This window comes from Armigeres subalbatus, chromosome 3, assembly GCF_024139115.2.
Source record: "Armigeres subalbatus isolate Guangzhou_Male chromosome 3, GZ_Asu_2, whole genome shotgun sequence".
In the NCBI taxonomy this organism is placed as follows: Eukaryota; Metazoa; Arthropoda; class Insecta; order Diptera; family Culicidae; genus Armigeres; species Armigeres subalbatus.
Window position 1 is genome coordinate 306,815,474 of NC_085141.1, and position 19,055 is coordinate 306,834,528.

General features: G+C 43.5%; 1 protein-coding gene across 1 annotated transcript in view; it reads left to right on the plus strand.

Annotated features, from left to right (window-relative positions):
* LOC134225154 (uncharacterized) overlaps positions 1-19,055 on the plus strand; it is a 48,010-nt gene that overhangs the window by 22,010 nt on the left and 6,945 nt on the right. Inside the window, exon 3 of the mRNA XM_062704996.1 lies at positions 8,313-18,345. Within this exon, the coding sequence (XP_062560980.1) occupies positions 8,313-18,345 (10,033 nt within the window). The remainder of the gene's footprint in view (positions 1-8,312; positions 18,346-19,055) is intronic.

Below are 19,055 nucleotides of genomic sequence, written 5' to 3' on the forward strand. Positions count from 1 at the left end.
GGTGCACTGGCGCAACCGTACGTCACGGTGGTTAGCTCGAATGTTGCCATCTCGTTGTTCGTGTTGAGCCACAAAATGCGCTGGTATTTCCTGTCGTCTTTGTGTACTTGTACCTGCCTGTACATTTTAGGAATGTCCGCTGTCAGTACCACAGGGTAGCAGCAGAATCGTAATAATATCGTGATGAGATCGTTTTGCACTGTTGGTCCAACTCCTAAAGCGTCGTTCAATGATAGACCAGATGTTGTCTTAGCCGAAGCGTCGAAAACTACACGAATCTTTGTCGAAGAGCTTGACTCCTTATAGACAGCATGGTGGGGTAAGAAGTAGCAATCCTCGGGTTTGTCATGCACTTCCACCATATGGCCTAATTCTAGGTACTCATCCATGAATTCGGTGTAGCGTTTTTTCTTCTCGTCGTTTGCGAAAGATCGTAGTAGTCGGTTAAATCGTGCTCGTGCCGTTTCCAAAGAGTCACCAAGTTGGCTCTTGTTTTGGTTAAACGGCAGTTTGACAATGTACCGACCACTTTCGTCGCGTGAAGTCGTTCGCTCGTAGTGTTCCTCGATGGCTTGTTCCGCTGGCGTATATGGAGATGCTTCTATGCAGGTTTCGAGTTCCCAAAACTTCACAAGGGTGCGATTTAGTTGGTCATCGATGTAGTTCAATTGGCAAACTGCATGTGTGGGGCCGATTTGTATCGCCTTTACCGGACCGCTAACAATCCAACCCAGCTGTGTTTCGATTAACGTAGGCGTTCCTTCAGCAAGTTTCATGCGGCCGGTCTTGATCAGGTCGAAAAATAGTTCAGCACCGATAATCATTTGGATTTCGTCGGGAGTATGGAACGATGGATCTGCCAACGCAAGATTAGCAGGAATGATCCAAGAACGCACGTCCACCTTGGTGATGGGCAGATTCGCAGTTATCGTCGGTACGACAAGGAAATCCAAATCAACGACGAATGGATTGACACGTGAGCTAATCGTGGTATGAAGCTTGTGCTTAACTCGTGTCGCAGCATTATTCACTCCGCTGATTGGAATGTTAACGCGCTCCATTGGTATATTCAACTTCCTCGCGAATGCTTCACTGATGAGATGCGAGTCAGATCCGGAATCCAACAAAGCTCGGCATGCTAGGCGGCTATTCCCGGAACCATATACTTCTACCTTTGCCGTCGAAAGAAGCACTTGCTTTGTCGTTGCCGCTCGAGCACAGTTGACACTTCCTGGTGCTTGTCCAGCGACTTCACAATGTTCTTCTGGAACTGATGATGTTACTGCGGATTGTGGAGCTGTGGTCTTGTTCTCGTGGAGCAAACTATGATGCTTTCGTTTGCATGTTTTACACGTTCTATCCGAGTTGCATTCTCCAGTACGATGACCTCGTCGTAGGCAATTAAAGCAAAGGCCAGTCTGCTTCACTTTGGTGTATCGCTCGCTTATCGTCATGTCCTTGAACACGTCGCACTTGTAGATTAGGTGTTCATTTCCACAGCATGCACACGATTCCTTGGACTGATTCGACGTTTGCACAAAATTCCTGCTTTGAACGGGCTTGATGTCGGATGGTTTACCTTTCTGTCTCGTGGAAACTGATGGACGTAGTTCGTTGTAGCCTTTCATCTTCTGGAGTATACGGCTTCGTTCTCGAAGGAAATCGATCGTCTCGGTGTAGGTGGGCAGTTCATCTGACGGGATTTGCGATTCCCATAGTTTTCGTGTTTCCTTGTCAAGGCGTTTGGCAATGACATTGAGCAGGATCATCTCGGCAAGACCTTCGACTGGTAACGATCGGTTCTTCAATGCATCGACGTGTTTTGTGCAGATATCAAGCAAATTCCGCAATTCATTACCGTTCTCATTATTCATCTTTGGTAGTGCGAGCAAAGCGTCAATGTGTGTGTCGATGATTAGTCGCTCGTCTTCGTAGGTGTCCTCGAGCATCTTCCACGCTGATTCGTAATCATTATTGTTGATCACGTCTTGATCGATTTTCCCTGCTGCACCTCCGACGAGAGAATTTTTCAAGTGGTACAGCTTTATGGCTGGTGACTCGTTTGGGTACCTGCTCATGATGGTTTTGAACATGCATTTGAACGAGTACCAGTTCTCGAGACTACCGTGACATGCCCTATTACCGTGGGGTTAAGGACGGGTCCACAATAAATTCGCTATATAAAATTCAATTTGTAACAATCACCCTTGAAAACTATGTCGCTTTAATCAATATTAAATACATTTGAAGGGGAAAATATGTTTTGTACTTTTGTACTTGTAGAAAATAGTGTTCGACATTTGACTTATGAATATGCCTTATACCGCGAACATTTCGAAGAAGATTCCAAATACCGCGCAGGAAATTGCCTAATATCGTGCCCTATTAAACAAGCTCAAATGATGAACTTAAGACCACATTTACAATAAAATATGTAAGTAATAGAATCATATACAAATTTCAATCAAATCATTAGGTCACACTGAAAAACGTCATAAAAAATACTGTTTTACACAGATACTGGAAAAATAATCATTTCCTTGGGAAGGTAGCAACTTCTCAATATTGACGGTGTAAAAGCGTTTATTAATTTTTCAAATAATTTACTTCACATTAATTTAGATTTTAGATAGGTGATATCCAATCGAGTGTCTAAGTAGATTTGAAGTCAATGGGAGGATTTGTATTCAGATGAAAAATACTCTACCTACATTTCTAATGGAAACTGTACAGAAAAAATATTTACGTCTATAGTCTGTGGTAAATATCGCATAAATGATATCGTATTTCCATGTGCTGAATGACACAATAAAGACGATTTGTATATCATCTTCAAGTCTTCCAACAGAAGTTTCTGGAATACTAGAATAATACATATCGCAATGTGTAATTCATCTGAATGATGCTCCCCTAGTAATCCTACGCATAAAATGCCGTAGATATCTAACATGAATGTTTCAATACCTATATGATACTGTCTAGTGGTCTATGTATCCAATGTGAGGGTTTTGTTTTATTTTTCTGAGTATCAACTTCACGGTATAGCCTAGTCACGGTATTAGGCACTACTGGCGAAGAAGATGGCCTAATACCGCGACAATGGTTTTGATCAATAAAAATGCAAAAACAAGAATATTAAATACCATTCCAGTATCCAGCTCATATTTTATAGCTGTTAAAATGGGCTCAATGAGATATTGGAAGTAAATATCATTAAAAAATTAGGTTACAAGACTTAGAAATATAACCATAATTTTAAGCGTTTTGCTAAGCGGATGAAAATTTTGACTGGTCGAGCCATACATTTTCCCATTTATTTTTTAGCGCCTAATTTACGTCACAAATACCCACAATAATAATTTGCTAACATTTTCTGATATATATTTGTGCATTTCACCAAATAATGTGATGTGTATGACAGACAGTATCTCTATATTCATCAATTTGGATAAAATCCACGGTATTAGGCAATGCGCGGAATTAGGGCAGGTCACGGTACCATCGAATGTTGGCAGCGGCACATGCAGATGAGGTGTGGAGCTATTTACTACCACCGGTTGCTGCGGAACAAATGCCGGAGCTAAGGCACTCATATTCCCTCGTTTTTTCTCCTCTTCAGCTGCATTCCACTTTGCAATTTCCGATTGGATGTTCACAAAAAGCTCAGCGTGCAGCTCTTCGTCCTGGAAATGGCTTTGTTTGTGTCCTTCACGCTGATCCCTTGGGACAAGGTCACAAATATCCAGATACGTTTTCTGCAATTCATCGTTACACTGACGAAGTGTTTCGAGTTGTAGTCGCAGCCAATGAATGCTGATGTTAGCCACAGCCAATCCCTCACGGATCCGGAGCATTCTTTCCTTCGCCAAATCACGATGATCGAGAATCTTCTCGAGCTTCTTAGACATTTCCTTGCGTTTTTGTTCCTGTTTCTGTTGTTGCACCGAAATATTATTCACCGGCGGCTCACTTGCAGTTTCCAGAAGGATCCTTGGGATAATACTCCGTTGGATTTGAGGAGTTTCTTCGGTCATTAGACCCACAATTTACTTATCTTCAGATTCACAGTTTCAGTTTTGTTCTAGAATTTTCCACTTTTCACTCGACCGCGTGTCGAACACGATCGAACATGTTTCGCGCACGCACTAACACCAACACGCAATACGCGTCAATCGGCCGGTTTGCCGATAGCTTTTTCCAACCGGTGGAAATCCAAAGTTCTCGCGATTTTATCCGGAATTTCACCACAAATCAACCAAAGACCTTCACGGAATGGTTATCCGGTACGAATGGACCAAAATGTTCTTGAATATTTCAAAAGAATTGGTTTTCGGGAGATATGTTGGTGAATCAAAAAAACACGCGTCTTAACTGGTCGACAAATTTATTCCAACTGTATCTTCTTATTCTATTACATTTTCTCTCTCCTTCTTTTCGCGCCTAGAAGAAGCGGCGAACATGGGCGAACATCCTTTCGCGCCAAGAGCAAGCGGCGATCGATCCTGACTGGGGGTCGCACGATGTAAATGCATTTTTATCATCATCCACCATACTTTTCACGTAAGAGTGACTGGCATTCACGAAAGAATGAATGACACATAACCTAAACATAATTTGGCTTTGCGGAGGTAAGTCATATTTCAGATGCATCTAGGCGGAGATTTTCCGTGCCTGCATCTTCTCTCCTCGGAAAAAATGTCAACGAAGGTCGGATGAAACTTATTAGATTCGTTGAGAAATGGCGTGAAAGCAGAGGAAGCTGCATGGACATGTAGAATTACAGTTTTCCGATAGCTTTAGCATAAAATTACTTTTCGTTTAATTAACAGCAATAATAGTAGCAATTTTTGAACAAGAAAGTGGTTGCAAATTCACAGCGATACTCATTGACATCGTTTCTCAAGAAATCTGATAAACTATATTCGACATTCGCCGGTATATTTGATTTTTTCTTCAACAGTGTTTCTGCGGTTACTCCGAAGTGCACCAAATGACGGCGTTCCTTTCCAATGATCAAAACATCATTTTGCATCAATAAATCAACGGGGCGAAAAGGTCTCACATTTATGGACAGTCGCTGATCAGTTTTGCATTTATTACAATATCACTATATTGCCAATACATTTCAAAACATGTAGTGGTTATCTGCTGCCATGTAGCTTTCACTAAAAGTTCACGTAACTAGTACGTACAAATCACGTCAGTTTCACCTGAGCAAACACGTAACTACTTTCAAGCTTCACGTCATTAGTACTGGAAGATCCAGTAAGGTTCACCTGATAAATCACGTAACTCAAAGAAACTAAATTTCGTTCAGGTTACATGTCATTCAGGTCACTCTTACGTGAAAAGTATGGTGGATGAGAACCACATTTGTTTTCAGGTAAACGTGACGTGAAGATTTTTCAGAGTGCACTATTATGTTTTATTGCGATACCCGAGCAAAAAAATTTTTTTTTTCAAATTTTTTTTTGTTCGGGTTTTTGACAATATTTTAGAATATTATGTTTTGAGACATTTTGCTAAAGATACTGTATGTTTTCTTCCTAATTTTAAAGGTTGAATCGTTGTTTTTCAATACTGTTGTCTAAAACTCATAGAAAAATCGATTTTCAATATTTTTAAAATAAATATACAACATATCAACACGTTTTATATCACAAAATAAAAAATGGCACTAATATATGATCGTTTTCAGATAATGTGGTCTTTCTGATTGGAATTTCAGTCTAATAGAACGGTTTTATTGAAAAAAAAAATAGGCTAATTTCTTGATTAAATATCAGCCTTATAGGCACATTTTGGCAGCTAGATTTCCGTTATTCTAAAAGCTGATTTTGTATAAAACAAGCCAGTGGCTAAAGCTCAGTTGGGTCTGATGAGGCTCACTGATTTTTGTTCCAATTTTTATAGTGTAGTTTTCGATAAATATTTCTCTTTCTCATCATATACTCATTTCATCGGCCTTATTGCGGATCTATTTATTATTTGTATAAGTAGGGTGAGCGTACCCTTTGCTTATAATTCAGTGCCTAATTTAGCCAACTTTTAAAAAACATTGTTTTCTAACAAAATCGATTGGTTTTAGAAGTAAATTTGACTAAATAATAAGTGTATCTTTATGAGAGCTAAAACATCACTAGAACTTCTAAAATATTTTAAATAAATGCTTGAATATGGGGATATGGCCAAAACTCGGTACTGTACCCGTATAATACCTTATTGGTTAAGATACTTGCACCTTACAGTTAATCGATAATGCGGAAACAACTGCCTAATAATCAATTAAAGGCAAATCAAATTGAAACAAGAAAATCAGTATACTTATATTTTACTTACTTATCATGTTTGAGCGCATATTTCTATCTTCTATATCTTAAGGGAAGGGGAATGCTCTTCGTGAGCGGGAGCTATAGCATTTTTAGTACTATTTTTTAGTACAAACTGGATACAGGTGAAACACAACCTATTTTTTCGAAAATAACACTTTAAAAAATTGGAACAAAAACCAATGAGCCTCATCAGATCCAACTGAGCTTCAGCCACTGGCTTCTTTTTATACAAAAATCAGCTTTTAGAATAACGGAAATCTAGCTGCCAAAATGTGCCTATAAGGCTGATATTTAATCAAGAAATTAGACTATTTTTTTCAATAAACCCGTTCTATTTGACTGAAATTCCAATCAGAAAGACCATATTATCTGAAAACGATCGTATATTAGTGCTATTTTTTATTTTGTGATATAAAACGTGTTGATATGTTGTATATTTATTTTAAAAATATTGAAAATCGATTTTTATATGAGTTTTAGACAGCAGTATCGAAAAACAACGATTCAACCTTTAAAATTAGGAAGAAAACATATAGTATCTTTAGCAAAATTTCTCAAAACACAATATTCTAAAACATTGTCAAAAACCCGAAAAAAAAATTTTTTGAAAATTTTTTTTTTGCTCGGGTATTGCATTAAAACATAATAGTGGATTTCACGCTCTAGATTTTGTCGGCAGCTTTTTGAACACATTCTATAAAAAAAGTCATGGTTCTAAATCTGTATTAAACGCCACAATGAGGTTTTGACCGTTTTTTTTTTCTGGGTTGTTCCAATGTGTGTCACCTTCGAAGAGTTTACTAATATTCTTATCCAGGTAGAGGCCTGCCTTAACTCCAGGCCACTCTGCGCTCTGTCCAGAAACACGGATAGCTACGAGGCCTTAACGCCAGGCCTGGTAGGGCAGCCATTGAATCTAATACCAGAACCTGAACTGTGGCACATCCCAACCAATCGTCTAGATAAGTGGCAAGCCTTGCAGAAATATAGTGAAGAGATATGGAAGCGATGGCGTGAGGAGTATGTAGCTACCTTACAGCCACGTGCGAAGTGGCGTATTACGTAGCAAAACGTGGAGGAGAACCAGTTGGTTGGATTAAAAACGAAAATCTACCGCCGGCGCATTGGGAGTTGGCGCGAATTGTAAGGCTTCATCCGGACCCATCGGGAATCGTTAGAACTGTGACCTTACGAAGGGGCCAGACCGAATACCAGCGCCCTGTTCAGAAGATCTGCGTCATAACGGGGAGAATGTTCCGGTGTGAACCCCCCAGTACTACATCATACCTCATCAGCGCAACTACCTTGCGCCAAACTGTCATCAGACCTCGTTTTTCTCTCTACACGGAAGAAAAAAAATACCCTAAATTGAGTATTTTTAAACTTACTTTTGAGTTATTTTTTCTCTTCTCTGTCATCCACTATTTCTTTTGTTGTCAAAAACAAAAGAGCCAAACAATCCAACGACGCCAGTTCAATATGGGAAGCCAATTTTGAGTTTTATTACCTGAGGTCGAAATTGAGTGAATTAAACTTAAATTTGGGTCAATAAATTTTCCGTTGGGTACTTTTTTAACATGGGAGTAAAGGCAAACTACTTCGACACTACTTACCCAATTTTGGCTTCCCGTACGGATGTTCGAGGTTGGGTGAATTAAACTCACTATTGGGTAGTTTATTTCTTCCGTGTAGTGTTCATTGTAAAATAAATTCTCAAGTTGAACAGAAGTATAAAAAGGGTTATATTTTAAAGTAAAGAAATACACGCGTTTTTTCCTCGTCTCTGGGTTTCGTCGGGACAGTTTCGTTGTATCCGAACAGATATTATATTGTTGGGCGCTGCTTTACTGTTCTTCAGTTCTTCGTCAAATCGAACTAAATGCAAACACTCTGAAATAAAACAAACTTTTAATTTGAATACTGGATTCCATCAATAAACCCCCACACGTTTAATTCACTTAATTATTCTCTACTTTTTAGGTGACATCGTCAGACGCTTAACAGCGAATCTCCCAGCGAAGCGAATATCTCGCCAGATATTGCAGGTCCCGAAGCAGATCCGTAAGCGACCGCAAATCAGCATAGTTAAGGGTGGCAAGAAACAGGTGGCATCCATGGCTCCGTCCAAGGCGGGTGTACCTCGTGGGGCTAGTGCCATAGCCCTGAGTAAACTACGAAGCGGTAAGATTGCAGCAGTTTCCAGTTCTAGTAAAAAATTGCCGATAAAGGTCAAACCTAAACCGAAAATCGTTGTGAAAGAAGAGGAAGGGATACAAACGGAAGGAACGGTTGGTGATGAGGACAAAAATGTCAAGGAAGAGAAAAATACAGATACCAAAGATGGGCTTGAAAAGGAATTGGAACGTGTGGGGGAGAAGAAGGAAGACAAATCAGAGAAGCAAAAGGGTCCGGTCGTGAAGAAAACCAAGAAGCTGGTCCCACATGCAAGAAAACTTCCAGTGCGTGGAAACGCTTTTGCTAATCGCATAATGCCGTGGAAGAGTCCATTCCGAGCAGGAGCAGCTAGCAAAAAACTGCCGAAAAAGGTCAAAACTAAACCGAAAACCGTTGTGGAAGAGAAGCAAGAAATACAAGCGGAAGGGACGGAAAACAAGAATGTCAAGGAAGAGGAAAATGCAGATGCCGTAGACGGGCTTGAAAAGGAATTGGAACAAGTGGCGGAGACAAAGGAAGACAAATCCGAAGAACAGAAGATTCCGGAGGTGAAGAAAACGAAAAACATGGTCGTTTCGCGTGGAAGAAAACTTCCAGTGCGTGGAAATGCTTTTGCTGATCGCTTGATGCCATGGAAGGGTCCATTCCGAGTAGGAGCGAGTAGCAAAAAACCGCCGAAAAAGGTTAAAACTTTACCGAATACCGGTGTGCAAAAAGAGGGAGGAACACAAGCGGAAGGGACAGTTAGTGGTGGAAACAAGAATGTCAAGGAAGAGCAAAATACAGATGCTATAGATGGTCTTGAAGAGAAATCAGAACCAGCGAAGGAGAAAAATGAAAACAAATCTGACGAGCAGCATATTCCGGTCGTGAAGAAAACTAAGAAGGTGGTCATTCCACGTGGAAGAAAACTTCCAGTACCGTGGAAGGGTCCATTCCGGAAGGGAGCATCTGGTAATAGTCGAACACTTCGGAGTGGTATCGTGAAGGTCACACCATCCGGCGGTGCTAGGAAGGTTAAGGCAAAGATGGATACGCCCATAAAGAAGAAATCTATCAAGGAAGAGTGCAAGGTAAAGAAACCCGAGTCTTCGGTCAGCGAAAAAGTGAGTAGTCCGAAGAGAAAAGGAAGTAAAAGCCCGAAGGAAGTAACAGTGGAGAAGGCAAAGGGTAAGGTGATTGAGAAGAAGATAGATCAAAAAGTAGAAGTTGATGGTAAAGTTTCCGAAGAGAGTAATCATAAGCAAAAACAAACTGATGAGAAAGATCGGGATAAGACTAATGTAAAAATCAATGGAAAAGAAAATTCTGTTGATGAAGAAGTGCCTACAGAGAGTTCTACGAATAGAAGTTCACATGTCGTTGAACAGGAATCGCCTGCACAGAATGCAACAAAAATTGAAGAAACAACCCCCCTGAAGGAGAGTGAGTCAAACAAATATAAGGAACATAGTGCTAAGGCAACGGAGGAGACACCTGATCAGCCAATTATGTCCCAGCCGGTAACTCCAGTCAAATCACCATCACAATGTTCTCAACCTCCATCGGCGCCCACAACTCCTTCGTGTGCCTCCAATCATCAAGCAAACAAACGAAAACCTAAAAAGCTAAATGACTGCATTGCAATGCTGACCAGCAAGCTATCCGAGAAAATTGGAGTGGATTTTTTCAACCAAGCCATTGCCAAAAACGTTGGGCCAAAAACTACGGCTCCATCTGTCGAAACACGTGCTTCTAAGCAGTTACTTCTTCCCACCTCTAATATGCTGCCATTGCATCCTCCAACAATTACCGCAATGCCGCTTCAGATAAATCCACCTCAGTTAGCACCACTGCCTCTGGTGATGAACACTCGACGTTCGTCATCGTCTTCGCAACCTCCTCCGATGCTCTCTCCGGTGTCTCCAATTGTAACACCAATGGAAGAAATTTCTGATGAACCTCTGAATCTGTCGAAAAATAGTCCAATTGGTCGAAGTATTCCGCCACGATCGAGAGATGTGTTCCAAAAACCAACTCACAACATGTCACCTCCACCGCAATCACCTACAGCTCTGCATTCGCCTCATCAGCATCCAGGCTCCATACGTCATCCATCGCCTCAGCCGCCCCACCAACAGCAGCAACCTGGGCCATCAACGCCAAATAGAAACCTTCCATCTATCAAACTTCCACCAGGGTTAATCATCGAACGCGTTGAGTACAAATCCAGGCCCGTCATATCCAAGGAAGCACCATCGGTTACAATTGTAGCCCGACGACAACCGCCTCCTTCAATGGAGGGTCGATCTACGATGCAACCAGTAACGATTGAAACACCGCCATCTCCCCAGCCGCCATCTAGGCGACAATCGATTCATCAGCAGCCACATCATCAGCAGCATCAGCAGCAACTGTACGGTGATCCTCGAAAGATCACTGCGCCAACCCATCAACAGCAGCAACAATTACCATCTCCGAAACAAACACAAGCACCATCACCACAACAGCAACACCAGCTTCCATTGTTTCCGCTTCAATCTGCCCACCAACCAACGTCGACGCCGTCAATTGCTTCAACGCTGCGACAGGAACGTCCTCTTGAAAATCGTATATCCGTCACCATCACGGAAGCCAAAAGTCCAGTCGCCAAGCAGCCGCCGGTTACACTGAACATCCCTGAGCGCTTACCCGTTATCGATAGAACACCACCTACAGCGGTGAACCCTTCTCCTCTTATCATTCCCTCTGTTCCTATCCCCGTACAAACACAATCTTCCGGAAGTGGCAGCAGCAAACGAAGTAGACGCAAGAGTGTGTACGTCGCCCCTAATCCAATTAGCGAAAGCCCAACCCCAGCACCGGTGCCTCAGATTCCTCAAGTTGTACCACCGGCGCCAGTCGTTGCACCGCCATTTCTTCCAGGTCCTTTCCCATTGTTTCCGCATTCTTTGCTCGCCGGTCCACCGCTCGGTCTTGACCTCCAACGATTGGCAGCTGTTGGTCTTCCCCCTCACCTAAAACCTCCAGCCATTCCTCCTCTTACTGTGCCAGCAGCTCCTGCAACTGCTGCTGCTGTTTCAACTCCGGCCGCTGCCGCTGCTGCTGCTTTTCTCGAGAAAATTTTCCTACCGAATAGAGATGTCATTGTTAAACAAATCGAAAACGCGGCTGCAGCCGCCGCCGCAGCTGCCCAAAGTTCTCCACCTGCCCGAATTTCTCCATCTAAAACGAGCTCAGATTCGAACACTGCTGTTAGAGAAAAACCGAAAATTCAACCAACGCTGGAAAAAGAACAAACTATTATAACCCCTTGTGCCACGCCTCCAGCTGCTACGGTGCCAGTAGAAAAGAAAAGTCGCTCTCGAGCAAAGAGCTCTAAAGCAAAAGCACAAAGTGTTATTGTTCCACCTACAGTAACCACAAAAGAAGTTGTTCCGTCACCGGAAGTGATCGAACCACCGCCACACCCAGCAGAAACCACTGAAGCGAAGAGTAGTATCCCAACCGAAGCGTCAGTTTCAACACCAACCCTCGAATCAAACGTAGAGTCAACTGTTGCTACTCCTCCAGAAAAACAATCCAACAGAAAGAAAACGCCTCCCAGATACGAACCAGCTCCAAAAACTACAGAAATATCAGTTGAAAAAACGATACCATTGGAGTCACCAGCCGAAAGTCAAACGGATCCGAAACCCTTAGATACGGACCTGGAATCAAAAGACCCTCCAAAGTGCTCATCAACCCCGCCTCCAACAACCGCCAATTCAGGCAAAATCGTTCGTAAAAGACGAAAGAACGAACTCGCCGCAATTCTATCCGATCAACTATTGGAAAGTTTCAAGGAGGTTGATCAGAATGCATTGCAAGATCTAAAAATGATGCACGACATGTCATGCGAAAAACCTGATATCAAGTTCTCGCTCGAACAAATTCCACAATTGGCCAAACGAAAGGTGAACATACGGCATCCGGATCTCTTGGCCCGACAATCTCCGGTGATCGGTGGAAAGAAAACGCCGGCCAAGAAAGGTGTCGCTAAGGATCAAAGCGTTAAAGAGCATATGACTGATGAAGATCAGGAAATTGTAAAAGCTGGGAATGAGGAAGAAGAAAAGGACACACCTGGAATTGAAACGGAATTCGTTGATGAGCAGCCGCTGTTGGAAGATACAGATAAAGTGGGCCAATCTATAGTTCCCGTTGTCGAAGATGTGCAGATGTCTACGTCAAAGAAGACTGCACAGAAAAAGACCCAAGAAAAGACTTTCACAGCGACGCAAGACGAGCCTTCAGACACGAAAGATATTCCACAGGAGATGCCAAGCGTGCCTCCACCACAAGTGATAAAGAAGGCACCTCCGAACCGGCGAACTCGAAAACTTTCCATCGATATAGAACGGATAGCCGGCTTGGATAGGAAAGGTCGTCAGAATATGAAATCAAAGTATTCCAAAGAATTGGAAGGCTTGGATATTGCGGAAAGGTTAGAAGTAGTAGCTCCTGTGCAAAAGAAATCGAAGGGAAAGGCGAACAAGAAACAGGAAGTTACGAAATCCTCATCACAAGAAAGTCCACAGATCCAGATGGCGAAAGAAGACGATAAGATGCAACCATCTGAAACCGCTTTGGAGAAGCCGGTTGAAGAAAGATCCGTTCCAGAAACAGTCGCACAGGAATCAACTGCATCGAGTTCAAGAAAGAAGAGTCAAACAAAATCTCGATCAAAAACTCCATTTCCATTCCCTAAAGAGAAGCCTACGAAGAAGACTGATTTGGATCGGTTAAAGGAGTCGTTGAACATAGAAACACCTACAATGAAACCTGTAATGGAAAAGAAGAAGCAGGAAGAGGTCGTACAAGAGTTGTCGAAAGATTCAGAAACAATAAGCATGCCGTCAGAACCGTCAAGTCAAAAGAAATCAGCTAAGCGTAAAAGTGGAAAGGGAGATAGTGAGGAACCAGTTGTTGATCCTGTCAAAGTTCCGAATAAAAAGAAGAAGGACGCTGCCGAAGAACCGGAGCCCGGACTGCTTCAAGAAACAATCATGAAGACACCAACAAAACGATCAAAAACGCCTGCCCCTGTTGAAGAGACATCTCCCAAGACTTCAGCAGCGAGGCGATCCAAAACACCTGCCTCTCCTCTTGTGGAAACGCCAACAAAATCGCCAGCAAAGCGTTCCAAGACACCGGCCCCTACTGAAGACATCTCCGCCAAAACTACTTCAAAACGGTCTAAAACTCCTGCCCCTACGGAAGTGAAGCAAAGATCTCCGTCGCCTGTGGCGACTCCCAAAAAGGCCAAAACACCCACTCCTCCAAAACGTATCATGCAACGAAGATCGTCGGTATTTGTTGATCGTAATCTGGCGCAGTATTTGGAAGAAAGAGACGCCGAGCAGGAGCTTTTATCGCACAGTTCCTTCAAAGATGACCTGATACTTACATCACGCCGTGGAACCCGTAGTCAGGGGACGGTTGATTTGGATTTGGTACAAAGTTTCGCCGAGGCGGCCATGAAACCTCGCGATCCTCGGAGAAGGTCTGCTGCAGCCGTTGCAGCCGCAGCAGCTTCTGCGAAACGTGCTGAAGAAGAACGGAAAGTTGCCGATGAAGAACGAAAGCGGATAGAAGCGGAAAAGAGGCGAGTTTGGGAGGAGGAAAAGCGTAAGTACGAAGAGGCGGAAGAAAATAAAAAGGTAGCTGAGGCGGCAGTTAGACCGACTGCGCCGTTACGAAGGATCAGTGCACGGCGTGCTTCATTGTTTATTGCATCGCCCCCAGAAATCGAAGAACCCAAGGCACCAGAAGAAAACATTGCTGAAATCAGCAAAGCTACCAAGAGGCAATACAGGCGTAGGGCTTCGGTTTATCAGCCGATGTCTTTCTTGGACGAAGAGGAACAGATGGAGAAGCAAACGGCAGAGGAGAAAAAGACTAAAACGCCTCTGCGGTCCAAAACGCCTGGTCCTGGTGGAATATGGGATCAGGATATCAAGTCTGTTGGACGAAGACGTAACCAGAGTTCGGTATTCAATGGTACTCCGGAGCCTACTATTGAGTCTTTGTTGGAACCATTGACTGTACCAACCACCGGCACAAAACGAAGAACCAAGAACAGTCAGCTGGCAGAAAACTTGTCCAAATTATTCAACATCGAAGAGGAAATTCAGATGATTGATCGAAGCAAACGGAAACCTCGAAAGTCAAACACTCCAGTGGCGTTCGAATCCCTTACTTCAGCACCTGTCAGTTCCACGCCGATTAAGGAGATTAAAGAGGATGCAGTGGCGCCGAAAGTGTCTCCCATCGTTATGGAGCCGAAAAAGATCGATGAGCTCGTCAAAGTTGTAGAGAAGGAAGTTGCTAAGGCTAGCATAGCTCCAAAGCCACGCGAATCGCTCTCATTCTCGAACGATGATGAAGACGAGACTCCGAAATTGAACAAGCTGGTTGAAGATATCATCAACAAATCAGAATCGGAGTCGGACTCCGATGACGATAATATGTCGTTGGCATGCTTCGTGCGTCGGGAAGAAAGTTTCCTAAAGCCCAGCCAGCATCAGTCGCAGGAATCGTTTGAGGGAATGGCAGAAGACGAAAGCAACAGTGCGATGGATGACGACATGAGCGTGACGACGGAAGTTACAAGCTTTGGGGGCAGTATACGAAAACGTAAACGTCGAAAGTCAATTTGTGTGACCAAATGTCGAAGACCCAAACCTCCTGTCGATGACAGTAAACCAGTCGTTACGTTCAACTGTGATCTGTGTAAGAAGGTGTTCAAGAAGCAAGACGCCTTCAACAAGCACCGCATGACGCTCTCCCACATAGCCAAGCTGTCCGAGCAGGAATATCTTGAAGCACAACAGAAGGAGCGAGACGCAGCAACGGCAGAAACGACTACAGTAGAGTGTCCTGTCCAGCATTCTTCGCCTGCTCAAATTGCGACATCCGTAGCTGGTTCATCCCCTCCGAAAGAATTCGATAAGGATGGGCCTATGAAAGCCTTGAGTCAGGAAGAGAAACTCTTCTATGAATGCTGTTCGATGCTCAAAGAGTCCAATGCGGATAACGAGAACTTGAATCTAACTGTTTCGCTGAAATCCGATGAAATGACGCCAGGAATGGTATGTGACCAAGTACCGTCCGCGAAGGCCAGTGTTGCCTTTCCAAATCCATTCGCTGGGCTTCCCGAGCAAGACAAGGCTACGGACGGTTGCTTCAACATGGGCGATAGTTTTCCATCGTTCCAAGATGTAAGCGAAAGCGAAAACTACATTCAAACGATCAATCAACGGTATGCGGATAAAAATTTGTCGGATCCATTCACCAAACTGACCGCGGTCGGCATATCTCAGCATATGGAAAATGATGGAAATCTGTCTCCACAGAACTCAACAAAATCAACCAGTTCTCAGGCGTCGGTATTCTCGCAAAAAACTATCAAAACTAAAGGGGCGCTGAAGGGGTACGACAACTTTAAAGTGTCGATTCCGATGAGCGGAATTCAGGTGGCGAAGGAATCTAATAAACTTGATACCCTGGCGGATGTGGCACTCTGTGGTGATATACCGAAGGAGTTCGATCTTAAGGATAGTGAGGAGGAGAAGGAAGACGAGCTATCTGGACGCATACCAGAAGTATCAACTTCTACGACCCCTCTGAATCAGAAATCCGCGAAAAGTGAGGGTTCTCCCAAAAATGGTCTTCAAGGTACAGGTAAGCGAGCGCCAGCCAAGAAGGACACACAAGGTAACAAACTTGGTTTTCGAGCTAAGAAAAAAGGCAATGCTACTCCAACCAAGGCCACTGCAGCAGCTGCCAGCACATCTTCCAGAAGATCAACCGCACGCGGAAAGAAAACGACCAACACTGCCGTGGCGAAAACTCCAGCAAGAAATACCAAGCCTGATCCGGATGATGTGTACGCCTTTCAAGATTCTCCACCAGAAGAAGCTGAAACGCTGCTTTCGTATTCGTCGAAGAAAACATCCACAAGCACCTCGTCGCCTGCCATTGTTAACAAATCAGTTGTAGATCTGCAAACCGGAGATCAAGGCGAAGACAGTCAGTTGTCCAGCTTGAGTTTCTCCGACAGAGATGATTTTGTGTATGGTACTAACACGCTAAGCGAGGAAGACGAAGACGACAAAAGCAGCAGTTATAGCAGTTCACAGACAACTCCGAAAAAACCGGTTAAGGCAGATGTGCAAAAGAAGAGCCTCATCATGGGACGTATTTTTAAGAAAGCCAAAGACAAGCTGAAAGAAGAGCCAGTGGTGAAGAAAGGGACGACAGCAGCAGGAGAACAGTCAAAGCCGGTAGCTAAAGACTTTGACAAGCTGTTTGATACGTTGAAAAAATCAGAAGTCGAAGAAAAGCCCGAAGAGAAAGATACGTCAACGGAAGCGGATCAGTCATCGGAAATTATGGATTCCCAGCTGTTAGACGAAGACGAAGAAGACGAGAAAGGCAATCGGAATTTGCGTAGGAGAAGTACCCAAAAGAAACTGACCGAAACATGGGACTCAGATGAATACGAGGATTTCAATGTGAAGAATGCTGTGAATTTGATCGCCAAAAAAGATGGAAAAAGTGTAACGAACAAGAACCCGTCAAAAGAAGAAAATGTCCTGGAAGAAAAAGATGTGTCGCAAACAGAAAACAAATCCGATGAAACGCCTCTAAAAGCGATGAATCTATCATCTAAAGAACCGATAACAACGAAGGGCAAAACTGTCGGGGAAAAGAAACCGCTTGTAACAGATGAAACGATTCGGCAGGTAATGGAGAGTGTTATTATGGAGGTGACAATGAACAAGAACAATCGAGTGAGAGACACCAAACGGCGTGGCAAGACACGGCCCAGCAAAACGGCGACGTCGGATTCATCACGGGAGGACGAAAACCTGCCAGAGAAGGACTCCAGCGTGGAAAATATCGGCTCTCTTGATGACCACGTACTGGAATCGAGTGTTATGATTTCTTCAAGAACAATCACTACCAAGTTCAAGCAAAAGCTCAATTCGACGCAATCCGGCAAGCAGAAGGATGAGTCAAAGCAAAAACTAGCAGAGCAACCGGAAAAGACGACACAAGAAGAACCGAAAAAATCGACAACTCCTAAAACCGTTAACAACAACAATCAAAAGACTAAAGTGGCAGCGAAGGCGAAGGAACAGCGAAAAGATGCACCGGAAGTCAAGGGTGCCACCAACAATTCGAAACTTAAGCAACGAAAAGGTCCACCGAAGAAGATGAAAAACGTGGCCTACGATCCAGACAGTGACTTTGAGGACAACATCAAGTGCAAGAAGGTGAAAAAGAAACTGCTGGAGAGTGACATCGAAGCCAATCTGAAGATCGAACAGCTGAATGCACAGCTGAGCGATAGCATACTGATGCCGGCTCCTCGGCGGAAAAGAAATGCCGCCGAGACGCTGTATTTCTGGTCGTCATCCAGCGAAGAGGACGACCTGGAGCAGGACTTTGTGGAAGTTTCTAGCAACAAAAGTGGTAGCGCGGCCGGCAGCAAGAAGAAAAAGGGTGGCGGTGCGAGCAAAGCGAAGCAACCGACCGCCCAGCAGAGCAAAACCCAACAGAAACAACAACGACATCAACAGCAGCAGCAGCAGCAACAACAGCAACACCAACAGCAGCAGCAGCAACAGAAGCAGCTCGACAGTCAATCGATCATGGAAGGTGGTGACGATACGAGCAGCAGTAGCGAGCATATGCAGCAGCACGGCTGGATCGTGGGCGACTCGCACAAGAAGCTGGTGACGCTGTTGGCCCACGCCAAGGGAAAGCAGGATAACCGGCCGGTGAAGGCGACTGGCAACCGAAGAAAGTAGTAAGTAGTGGGGGGATTGCGCCTGGATTTGGGGTGTCAGCGAGGTGTTTCCTTTCGATAGTAGTGACTTGATGGGATGGTAAACTTCGATCAAGCGGAAAGTTGAAAGTCAAACTAATTCACTTCGAAATTGTGATGAAGAATGTTCCAATTCATCATTCCCTATTATTGTGGTCCAATTTGACACCGTAGGTATGTTATGGTAACAGATCACATTAGCTACGCTGGAATTTTTCTTTAGTTGAAAAAAATATGTTTAAAAATAATGCTTCTGGAAATATTGAAACGATTTCGAAACACTGAAAACGTCCTTGCAGTTTGCAATTGGAATGACGTGGACTTGAACCGATTTGTTAAACTTCCTAACTGATAGAATGATTCTTATATCCACCATCAGAAATGCATTATGTTTACTCGATAGTGGATTTCTTTGTGAAGTGGAGAAGAATTAAAATTCGATTACATGCTAAAAGCACAACAGATCAATCGTTCTGATCGAGTGCCTTGCGACCAATATGGCGAAAAAAGTGTGGTAGAAAAGATAAAAAGACTAATTTAAACTGACTTCCACGTTTTTAAATATGACCGGTGTATTATTTTTGGACAAACTATCAACGATAAAATTTTCAAACATAGATAAATTTCAGCAAAGCTTTTTTCTGCGTAGCATCTTTTCCTAACATACAAACCGTGCTAAAGGTGAAAATCTG